The sequence below is a fragment of the Mesoplodon bidens genome, assembly GCF_964165515.1.
Source record: "Mesoplodon bidens genome assembly, chromosome: 17".
Classification (NCBI taxonomy): domain Eukaryota; kingdom Metazoa; phylum Chordata; class Mammalia; order Artiodactyla; family Ziphiidae; genus Mesoplodon; species Mesoplodon bidens.
In genome coordinates, this window is record NC_138174.1 from 3062213 (window position 1) to 3074327 (window position 12115).

Here is a 12115-nt window from a genome sequence, read left to right on the forward strand (position 1 = left end):
CTTCCCGGACTGGGGCACGAACCCGTGTCCCCTGCATCAGCAGGCGGACTCTCAACCACTGCGCCACCAGGGAAGCCCTACATACCTTAATTTTAAAAATACTTTATTGCTGAAAAATGCTAACCATTGTCTAAGCCTTCAGCGGGTAGCAGTAGTCACATCAAAGATCACAGATCATCAGAACAAATGTAATGGTGATGACAAAGTTTGAAATATTGTGAGAATTACCCAAATGGGACACAGAGACATGAAGTGAGCAAATTCTCAATGTAGGGTTGCCACAAATGTTTACTTTGTGACAAAATGCACTGTCTGTGAAGCGCAATAAAGCAACGTGTGCCTACATGCATAGTAACAAAAACTAGAAGCAAATATATCCAAATGCACATGGTTGCTTTGGAATGGTGAGGTTATGGGAGCTTTTCTTTTTTAAAAATGCTTTTTTACAGTGTCTATAAAACCATTTCTACATATACATTTTTAAAACCCAGCCAGACTGTCATCCAAAGGATCACATCGCCATCATATGGAAGCCTCTGTGTGTCTCAGGGTGCAGTTTGATGCAAATAAAAGTATTTTGGGACGGAAAGGCAGATGTTTCCCTTTAAAATCACAAACTTACGCCATTTCAGGAAATTGACTTGAGTTTTCTTAGAGCCAAATTCCATAAATAAGCTACACCGTCCTCTTCTGTTTAACTCAGAAGTGACTGGTCGTAGTCAAATCTAACTTGCACAGACCAACCTCTGTAGGGGGTCTATATTTTTCCCTTTTAATTGTTTCAAAATGTGTTACAATTAGTCCAGTAATAAAAAAGATCGGGAGCTCATACAGGTGTCAAACTGGGATAAACTCCATGTTGCTCTCCAGCCAGAGAAGAGCTGAGATAAAAGCAAACATCCATCCTTCTGTGATTCTTTTCCTGGTTCTGCACACTTGACACGGGCGGAGACGTATCACCCCAGGCCCGGCAGGTAGACAAACGTCAACAAAGGATCATGAATAAAGGAACATGCTTTGCTCCCAAAGAAGCAGTGAGATAAGTTGTGGCACCATCTCTAAAGAAAAACTTTTTAGAAGAAGGACATGACGTTTGCACAAGGAAGGAACAGACTAGAAATTACATTCATGTGTTATTTTCCGAAATAAAAAGTTACATTTGCGTTTCTCACAAAGCCTCTGGCTGGCTCCTCAGTTTCAATGTTTAATTCCTACTTCTGGTGTTTCTCCAGAGTGCACTGCAGCTAGGACCCCGTCCATCTCCCATCCTTCCCTCCCCCGCTCCCACGCTCCCTCTTGTCTCCTCTGATCACTGCCCCCCCCCGCCCCTTCTCCACGCAGCACCTAGACCAGCATCGCTTACAGGTAACAGCTTGTTGAAGACAGCAACTGCATCCTCCTACTTTTTTTCAGCGCTTACAGTCAAATATTTGTTGAGTGGTTGAATGAATGAATGACAGTGAATAAATGAATAAATAAATAAATATTATCCTGGTTCCAACCACATGCAAATCATCACCCGGGAGGTGGCTGGATGTTGCATCCAGTCCCTGTCAACGCTCTTGGCAGAGGCTGCTAGTCTCTCCAACGCCCCTGCTCACCATCATTAACGGTAACAGGAATGTTAGTTGGCACGTGGCTGCCCACAACAGACTCATCTCCCAGCCACCCTCGCAGCCCAGGTATCACCGTGAAACTAGATTTTGGCCAGTGGGAAGTGGGTAAAAGTGATACGTGCACCTGATGGACCAGGACCTTCACAGGAGGGGGTGCGCCCTCCCTCATGAACTGGAGGGCGACACTTTGGGGACAGAGGAATCCTGGTCTCTGATGACAGCACAGAGCAGGCCTGCCCTCCCAGCCCATCTTTGACGTGAGAGAGAAATACACGTGCTGCTAACTTGCCCAAGCCTGTTATTTAGGTTCCCTCCTGGAGCTAAGCCTAAGTTTTGATGGATGACAAGGCTTCAGCTGTCAGAGGTGTGTGTGCTCATCCAAAGTGAGGAGGGTTTGACATCTGTAGTCAGTCAGCCCGACAAAGTTGCTGAGGACCCACTGGGTCAAAAACCCTTCAGGTGATACATGAAAAATCCCACAGCAAGCCCTGCCTTAGAGCAATACAGTCCATGTGAACGCAAAGAGAAAGGACACAGTCCTTCTGCTGAATGTCAAGTCGGGGGGAAGGAGGGACCCTGGGAAGCCCCTGTGACCCCACAAACCTGACACACGGAAACGGTTTAGGGGCAGAGGGAAACAGACTGCAAATGGCTCTGGAGTTACTGTTTTTAGACCCAAATAGAATAGGTTCTTACCTCTGATTTCTGGGTTGTTTCTCCTATGCCTGATCTACATTCTCCTTCACTACTGAATTTCTTTCTGAAAGGTTACTCAGGGCCCCTCCTGATTAATTGTCTCCAAGGACGTGTTGTCCCTAATTCACAGCCAAGATTAAAGGTTTCTACTCTTCAAGATTCCTACTTGCCCAAATACAAAGATTTAATAAAGACCTGCCAGAAGCCAGCTGAGCAATCTTTACTGGGTCTCCAAACCTCTAGCCTCTAAAGGTTAAAAAAAATGCAAGGGGTAAGTGAACCCAGCATCCCTCCCAGAAGTGAGAGTCCAAGAACCTAAATCTCCAAATTGCCTTCAATGAATACATTTTCTTCGACTTTCTCTATACTTTGTACATATGTATTTCTTCTTCAACATATGTTGAAGGCCTTGTTTTAAACTACACTGGGTAAGTTAGTATTGCCACGAATATAAAAAGGTACATGTTAACATTTGTGCAAAATAATCCATGGGCTTCTCTAGAAAGCTCTCTAGAAAGGTCTGCTAATTCTCATGATTTATTCTACGGTTTCATCCCTCCTCGCAGCCAGTCTGCAGAGTTCTAGCAGAAGAACTTCAAAATCTGCTTCTGTCTCCTGTTTAGCCTCTTAAGTATGTATTTCGGAACTGGCTTAACCCCTTTCCTACCCAAAGCCCCGTAGACAGATACCTACTTAAGCAGGATTATCACACACCAGTAATATAAGAGTGGCTTTAGGACTCTGATGCCTTCAATTGAATTTAAAGAAATTGTTTCCTAAGGCTCTTACCTGAACCCCAGGGCTGCAGGCGGCACACAGGTGCTATGCAAACAAGGGATCAGGAGCAAACTAAATAAAAATCACACCTTCCTGCCACGCAATCCCCTAGTGGATAGATCTGCAAAACAGCAGGAAGGGGAGGGAACAAGTAAGCACAAGGTGTCTTGGAAGAACTTCCAAAGTGGAGGCAACACTTGAGCCAGGGGCATCTTCCAGCAACACCACTTAGTTCGGCCAATTTAGCTCCTTCTTTCCGTCCTTCTTATTTTTCGATTTATTATAATTATTATTTTTTAAACATCTTTATTGGAGTATAATTGCTTTACAATGGTGTGTTAGTTTCTGCTGTGCAACAAAGTGAATCAGCTATACATATACATATATCCCCGTATCTCCTCCCTCTTGCGTCTCCCTCCCACCCTCCCTATCCCACCCCTCTAGGTGGTCACAAAGCACCGAGCTGATCTCCCTGTGCTATGCGGCTGCTTCCCACTAGCTATCTATTTGACATTTGGTAGTGTATATATGTCCATGCCGCTCTCTCACTTCATCCCAGATTCGTCCCTTCCCCCTCCCCGTGTCCTCAAGTCCATTCTCTACGTCTGCGTCTTTATTCCTGTCCTGCCCCTACGTTCTTCAGAACCAGTTTTTTAGATTCCATATACATGCATTAGCATAGTGTTTGTTTTTCTCTTTCTGACTTACTTCACTCTGTACGACAGAGTCTCGGTAGCGAGAGAAGGTGAGGCAGCTTCCAGGTGGGTCTGGAGGGAGGCGTCCCCACGGCAGGCCCTTCCCCCTAGAGTGGCGTCTGGCCTTTGCTTCCTCCCCGCGATCAATCACGAGCCAACAGGACCAAACTGAAGACGGTGCTGTCAGGCCTCGATGGGATCCCGGACCCACAGAGCTGATGTCCCTTAACTAGATCTCTCTGACTCTGTGTAGTTGCTTTTAGTGTAGGCATTCGAGTGCCTAAGAGTTTAATGCCTGTCCTCTTCTCTCTCTCTCTCTCTCTCTCTCTCTCTCTCTCACACACACACACACACACACACACACACACACACACACGGCACTAAGAAAAACATGGTGAACTATTTTTTCGATCCCATGTGATCACTGATTCTTATCTTCTCCCATCAGTGTCTATTAACATTGATTTCTGACTTAAAAATAGCATCGAGAGAACAGATGCACCCGACGCTGTTTCTCACAGAACCAACTCTGAGAGCCAAGCTGGAATGCAAGGCCCCAGGGAGAGTGGGGTGCAGGGCGAGTCCCCCCTGAACAGAGGTAACCCCCTACCCTGTGCCTCAGTTTCCTTCTCTGTATGGCAGGCAAAACAGTACCAGCGTCACAGGGCAGTGGCGGGGTTTAACTATGTCACAGGTTAAGGACCTGGCCTCTTGACCCCTAACTCTGCCCGGACACCTGAGTCCTTTCTCAGGGGCACGCGTGTGGGCAGCACCCAGCCCTGAGGACAGGCTCTTCCTTCTGCCCTCCCGTCCCCTTCCCCACCCCGGGCCTCCTCCCCCTTCTCTGCCTCGCTCAGGGCTGAGGCTGGGGCTCCAGGTGCATCTTCACCCCCAGCTGCCTTCTCTCTGCTCAGCCCTCCCCCATCTGCATCCCAGCCCCGTGCTTCCACCGGGTGGTCCAGACAGTCACAGACCCACCCTCCACGCCACCCCTTCCTGTATCCGATTATGGCGGCAGCGCCCAGCACCCACGGCAGAAACGGGCACCCACCCAGGTGATGACGGGGACCCGCATACTCGCCGAGCATCCTGACAGCGGCCTTCTCTCCTTCCTCATTGTCTCTTTGCTGGATTCTGTCTCGCCAGTCATCCCCCTGCCTCTGGTTTTAAGTCCTCCCTTTCTCTGCCCCTGGAGCAGCTCTCCTCGCCTAGACTCCGCCCGGTACAACCCAGCGCCCCGGCCCGCAGCCCTGAGATGCACCTTCCACCACTGGTGTCTCAACTCGCATCGCACTTGGATCCCAGCAGCTCACCCAGGGCTGCTCGGGGCTCCCCCTCGGGGGTCTGCGTGGGCCCTGCCTCCTGCCCCAACCCCCCAGGAAAGGCCCTCGTCCCTGAAGTCCTTCTAGAACTCAAATGTTTACAATGCATGCTGCGTTCTAATGCTTGTCCCCCTGGAGCACACGCCCCATGTGAGGATCGCCCGTTTCACCGTCTGTCTGGTGCCCGGTGGGAGGGTGGCTCCCGTGCTGGGCCGTCTCCCCAGAACCCCTCTGAGAACGGCCCTACCCCCAGCTCTCTCCTCCCTCCACGGGGTGCCCTCCTGAGCTGCGGGCACTGCCCTCCGAGGGGGGTGAGGTTCCAGAGCTTCCACACCCCCAGCCCCCTAGGCAAAGCCCCTTCAGTGCAGCCCGAGGAGGGAAGCAGAAGGCTGTTGTTACAAGTAAACAGCTGAGCAGGGGCGCTGCGGCAGCCGCTTTCCCGATGACGGTCACAGCAACAATGGGCTATTTGCTTAACTTTGCGGAGCTGTTAATTAGGGAAGGAAATTCTTATCCCGCCCACTCACCAAGGCTAAGTGAGTGGGGCCACCTGCGGACCTGGAACCAGCGGGAAGGGCCCGCATCTGCCTTGCACCCCCGAGAGCCAGAGCTGTGCTTCTCACTCCAGCTTTGGCTTTGCCAGTCTCATTCCGGTATTCGGTGGCTTCTTTCAAGTCGAGTGGCCCCTCTCTGTTCCCCTCAGAGCCTTCCTTCTCCTGCACCCACCCCAGCAGTTTTCATCAGTTCATTAATGGATGCTTTTTGCTGAGAAGAAATCTGTCAGTGTCCAGGCAAGGAAGGAGCTGCAAATCCCAGAAACCCGCCTAGCACTCACTCTCCATTTAAAATATATGTTACATGGGCTTCCCTGGTGGCGCAGTGGTTGAGAGTCCGCCTGCCGATGCAGGGGACGCGGGTTCGTGCCCCGGTCCGGGAAGATCCCACATGCCGCGGAGCGGCTGGGCCCGTGAGCCATGGCCGCTGAGCCTGCGCGTCCGGAACCTGTGCTCTGCAACGGGAGAGGCCACAACAGTGAGAGGCCTGCATACCGCAAAAACAAAAACAAACAAAAAATATATATATGTTACACACACACACACACACACACACACACACATTCCAATGCATTACTAGAGCCAGTTTGGCAAATTAACTTTAATATACAGATACAAAACAACAAATATAGATTCACAGCATTTACAAGAAATCATTCAAATAACATTGTAAATATTTTTTTTTTTTTACAAAAACTTCAGAGAAAATACATATCAAGTTACAGCGATCTTGTACAACACAATTCAGCTGTCAACAGCCACTTCTTCCATCTGGAAGCTGTCACTTGACCTATACAGATAACATCACCTTGATGCTGGTGAGTTAGAACTGAAGCAACAGGTCACCAAAAGCCTTGCGAAGTAGGCAAGTCAAACACTGGATGCTAATGTTTACAAAAAGAGACCAACTGTTAAATTACAGAATCAGTTACAGTATTTTCTACATTCAAGCGTCAAATACCTAATAAACAACTAAAGACAGTAATGTTAAGTTTGTTGTTACTAAATTTGCATCCGATATTTATGCTCCTTGGTTTTTTTTTCTTCAAGATCACCGTTTCTACTTATTATTTTCAGAATCCTTTGGACTCCACCTTCGTTGCATCCATCCTGAGAAGAGCAGCATCAGCCAGGTGAAATCTTAACAGGGAGAACAACGTGCAGGCTAAGCTTATTCCAGGGACAACTGCTTTGGGGCAGTTTGGCCGTCTCGATGTGTGCCTGGCATCTCTGGCCTGTGAGCCACATTTATCCACACTTGTTGGCACTGAACTGTGAGGGACACGTCTGTTGCTCCTCTCCTCAACAAAATATTACACCGCAATTTCTTCCCTAACTCAGGTGGTCGGGTTTTTTTCTATTCCGGCTTGGTAACTAAGTTGATCTGCATTGAGGAGAATCAGCAGTCAGGGCCTGTAGAGATTCCCAACTGATAAAATGCTGGCGCATGGCTTTTACAAAAGATTTCTGTTGTGAAACCGGTTTTGAATTAAATGCACTTTTGCTGTGTCTAGACAAGAGCAATGTAGGATTGAGGGGATTTTCTGCACAGGCATGGAGTCAGTCCTTGTATTACGAATAAAAAGGCACGACGATATGCAGAAGGAGTGTGGAGATGGGGGTGAAATGTTTTCAACTACAAAATCAGGTCTACGGCAGGGGGGTGGGGTGGGAAGAGATCAGATGTACCGAGAGCAAGAGACACAGAAGGTGTCCCAGGAAAGCCCTGGCAAATCCCTGCCATCTTCTTCCAGTTTGCAGGCCAAAGACAAAGAATGCCATTTCTCCAGGACTTCACAGGTATCCTGTTGTATGATTGCTTACAATCTACTGCAAGGTTGTTATACACGTTAGGCATCATCAAACACCGAGAAGGCTGCTTTGGACCTGAGGCCATGTCAAAGGTCTTTCAACAGAGTTGGCAAACTCTGAAACATGACAGAGTAAGTGAAATTCATCGAAAGGCTGTGCCATCTTTTTTTGGGGGGGCGGGGGCGTGGTCCACCGATATCACGCAGTGTAGTGTTAAAAAGAGAAAAAGACAGAAAGTGAGATTCCCAGTGAAATTCACACAACCTGTACAGGGGGCTCTTCGTTTTTTTCTCTTTTTCTCTCCAAGTGGAACATGTGAGAAATCAAGAAGGAAGTTCGGCAAATGTAAAAACAGAACACCAAGCCATCTATTCTGTAGAGGATGCAGGCTTTTGCTTTAAACCCAAGCTAGACACACAGATTTAAAGAGGACAAAGAACGTTCCATCCTTTTAAACGCATTTCAGCAGTTTTTAAATCACCTGGAAATCCAAGCAGGAGCCACCTAGGATGGACATCTGACCAAGGGGCTGTCACCACGTGCCCTGGTGTCCACGCTTCCTGCTCCTCTGTTGGGAAGCTTGAGGGGAGGAGGGTGGAGCCAGGAGTCGGGGCTCAGCCGAGAGACAGACCAGGGCTGCCGACAGCACGTCCAGCCCTTTGTCCCTGTGCTCTGGACAACGGGGGAGATGGGGGGAGGTGGGGGGAGGTGGGGGCCCTCTGCGTGCTTCTGCACTGGAGGTGAGTCCTCACTGGAAATATAACATGAGCAACTGATTCTCCTCACTTCCTCAAAGTAATTCTATTTAAAAAAAAAGAAAAAGCAACCCAACTGTTCACAACTGCCGTATATACAAACAACTCTGTTTAGCACAGAAGCCCGACAATGTTTGCTGAGGTGGCCCACGAAAAGCATATTAAGCACAGTCTTCAAAATTTACCATTATATCTTGTTAGTAAAAAGGTCAGTTATATAAATGCAACGAAAATTGAGAAGTCTATTCAGAAAGGAAACACACACACACACACACACACACACACACACGAGCACGTGGACCCACGGCACCTCCCGAGAAGCTTCCTCACAGAAGCGGCTTCTGTGCTGGGACCTGGGCCCCGAGGTCCGCAGAGGCAGCGCCGCCTGGGTCCCCCCGCCCCCCAGGAACAGCTCTGGGTGTGAGGAGGAGGGGGGCCACACCTGGAGTCTCAGGTGTCCCGTTAGGACCCTACAGGTGTGTTTATTTTCAAGCAGGGACTGGGGAGAAAAGAGAACTTTCGAGGTTTCAACACCAAAAAGAGATTCCCGAGTAGAAAACCACAAGACACGTAACAGGACCCCCGCCCGGTGCATGAGGTCAATGGAAAGGTGTCTCTCTGGCAGAGCCTGTTTCCTCCCGGCACGTTTAAAAGCCATTTTCATCAAAATTTACCATCGAGAAAAGGCAAGGAGCTTGCTGCCGACCGGCGTCAGCCGCGTGGCCCTCGCTAGAGCAGGCTGCTCCGAGTCTGGATCTATTTCGTGAGGCCTCTTCCATACGGAACCGATCTTCAGAAAGCTGTCGACATGCTAATCATGGCACGGCTGGCACTTCTGCTCGGGGGTATGGGACAAAGTCGGCTTCAAACGTGGAGGAAGCAGGACCCTTGAGCCTCGCGGTTTTCAGTGGAAGAAGGTACGTGTCACTGTCCCTTGACCGGCGAGGACAGAGGCAGCGGGAGGGACAGGCACGCGGACGCTCTTTTAAGGACACATTTCAACTGGGAGGTCTGCACGTTCACTTCGTCCTCAAACGAAAGGAAATCGGTTTTCCTACTGGAAGTGCACGTGCGTGAAGTTTCTCAGGTTTCTGCTCGGGGAGCGGCACACGGGCGGGGACAAGCATACAAAGCCAGCAGCGGACTCCCTGCGCCCTGAAAGCAACGGCGTCTTTGGAGCGCGTGCGTCTCTGTGCACTGCGGGCCCTGGACCACGTGTGCAGGAGCCTGCGGGAGAGTCCGGGCCACCATTTGGCGACTGCATGGATGAGGAAGACACCAGGGGACCCAGGGCCCCGACGGGGCTGCGGTCACCGCCCGCCACCCCGTGACCCCGGCACTCCCCTCCCCTCCAAGACCGAAGGCAAAGTGACCCTGCCCACCCTCCTCGGGGAGCCCCGCCCGGGGCCTGGACTGCAGCTCGTCCTCGGCGATGCCCCCGGCTCCCCGCCCAGCATCTCCAGAGCCCACCCCGGTTCCCCGGCGCCGGCCGCCTCGGTGGGCTCACGGCGGGGAGCGGTCCAGGGGACACTGGAGCTGTGCGTCATGACCGCCCTCCCTCCCTTCCGAGAAGGCAGCTGGGCCTGTGCGACTGCAGGCGAGGCCAGGTCCTCCTCACTGCGTCCCCAGGAGAGGTTTTCAGCACCGGATCCCTGTGCCACGTGCGGAGCAGACTCCTTGGACGGGGCCCAGGAGGGGCACGGGGGCCCCTCTCCCCGGCCCCCGCGTCACTTCCTGAAAGGGGTGAGCTTGTTGAAGGTGTGCCAGAACAGCGACGGCTTCCTCTTGGGCTCCGCCAGGGCGAACACCTGCTGCTGCGGCAGGCTGGCGGGCACGGTGACGTGGCGCTGGTGGACCGGCCGCAGGCTCTGGAGCGGGGGGGCCGAGGGGCATCCTCCGCCGTAGCCTGATGCAGGGGTGGGGAGGGCAGAGGGCCACGGACTCAGCGCCGGCGGCGGCCCGAAGGGAAAAGCAGGCGCCGGTCCCCACGCCCCAGGCCGACCCTCCAGTCCCCTCCCCCAAAGGGGCCCCGAACGGCCATCCTGACACTTACACACTCAGACCCCGTGTGCCGATCGGGACACAGACTACCGCACTGAATCCTCACTTATAACCCTCCTAGGACGGTACCGTGACAGCCAAGTGACCGGGAAGGAAACAGAAACCCAGGGCCACTGTGTAAATTTCACGGGCAGGACTGGAACTGGACGTCTGTGTGGATGAGAAGCAGTGAAGTGCTTTCTATGAGAGCCTGGAGCTCACACTGCTCGCCACTTATGGGATGCAATTATTCGGTTCCTCTGAGCCTCAGTTTTCCAATGTCTGAGATGGGGTAACGGTGCCCACTGGGTTTTTATGAGAATTAAATGAGTGAATATAAGTTACGTGCTTAGAGCAGTGCCCCTGATACCTCATCGAATGAACCGAAACTGTTTCTGTGGAGCTGGCACATAAAACCTGCGCACTGGTGGTCAGAAAGTTGTGTTAAATTAGCTACAAGACCACACGCTAACTGTGAAAGTCAGCGTGAAAAGAGGAGAGGATGGGAGTTTGGGAAGAAGAGAGGCCTCCATCCACAACCCCTCCCCGCCCCTGACCTGCGGCAAGGCTCTCCTCCTCTTCCAGGGCGGCAGAGAGGATGCCATGGGAGAACTCATGGAAAGTGCAGGACAGGCGACCCCCAGAAACATGAGCGCTCCTTCGAACTAGCTGCCTGGCCGCTGAGCCAGTGATCCTTGGAAGATATGGACGGGAACTAGTGAATCCTAACAAACTGACATTTACCAGTCACCTGCCATCCAAAGTGGAGATGCAAGAAATACTTAAAATGAGATTTTCTGCCTTGAAGATATCCGTTAACTTAGTGTGTGTGGCGGGGGCGGGGGGCGGAGGCAGGGAATTCCTCATTTGAGCAGAGGAAGCAGGGCTTTGCTAAATGCTGTTCTGGTAATAAATTCTTCTCGGTGCATCAGTCCTGGGCTCAACTGGTCCTCGTTTTTGCATTTTCGGGTAGGAAAATACCGAATGGGATAAATTTCACGTGAATAAAGTTTGCAGAAACACAACACGTAGTTTTGGAATAAGAATCCTTATTGTTTCATTTCTGTTGGGCTAGAATATTTATACTATTCATGTGTGGACTCTGGGGTCCGTGTCCCGGGCCTTGGTATTTTGTAAAACCTGCCCAGGTCATTGCCACGGAATGTGCCTGCAGGGTAGAGAATCCAGGCTCCAAAGAAGCCAGAGGATCTTTTGCTTTCGCTCCTTGCTTGACACAGTAAACTTTTACATCTTTTTTTCTCATCTGAACTAGGACATGCCTTCAACTGACAAGTAGTCTGGGGTTGGAGATTTCCTCCTCACATGCCGCAGACTCCTGGGCTGGCTGGCCTGTGGACGGATAATCCCTCCCTCCGCAGGGGGAGGCTCAGAGGGCAGGGCAGGGGGGTCTAGAATCTCCTCGGCCCCAAGTCAAACTCCTTGTACAGACTCCTCTTCAAATGTAAGCACCTACTAAAGCACGTTCAGAACCAAATGCAGATTTGGTTTTTAAAGCGTCCGCTGCTCTGAACTAACATCTTGTTTTACCCACACTTCTCTCCTTCACTTAAGAGTCAGTCATACCTAACAGCTTTGGGCATTTCTCCCCATCTTAATTCCAGTACTGACACACACACACGAAGGAGGGGAAAAACCTTCTCCAAAACTTACCTTTTGACTTTCCGTGTCCTGCCTTTTGAGCATTTAACATGGCGAGCTTCTTCTGATTTTCTGAAATTTCCATTCCTGGATTCAGAAACAAACGTGATATGTATTCAAAACAAGTGAAAACATTTCAGAATAAAACCTGCACCGAACCCACATTAACCCTGAGGTCTGCTCCATAAC

General features: G+C 50.8%; 1 protein-coding gene across 3 annotated transcripts in view; it reads right to left on the reverse strand.

The window, feature by feature from the left end:
• Positions 1-6247: 6247 nt before the first annotated feature.
• Positions 6248-12115, reverse strand: part of SPATA13 (spermatogenesis associated 13) — a 261378-nt gene continuing 255510 nt past the window's right edge. For all 3 annotated transcript variants that reach the window (XM_081214378.1, XM_081214379.1, XM_081214380.1), the window contains 2 exons: positions 11939-12013; positions 6248-10133 (listed from right to left, as the gene is read on the reverse strand). In XM_081214378.1, the coding sequence (XP_081070504.1) occupies positions 9955-10133; positions 11939-12013 (254 nt within the window). In that variant the 3' untranslated portion in view covers positions 6248-9954. The remainder of the gene's footprint in view (positions 10134-11938; positions 12014-12115) is intronic.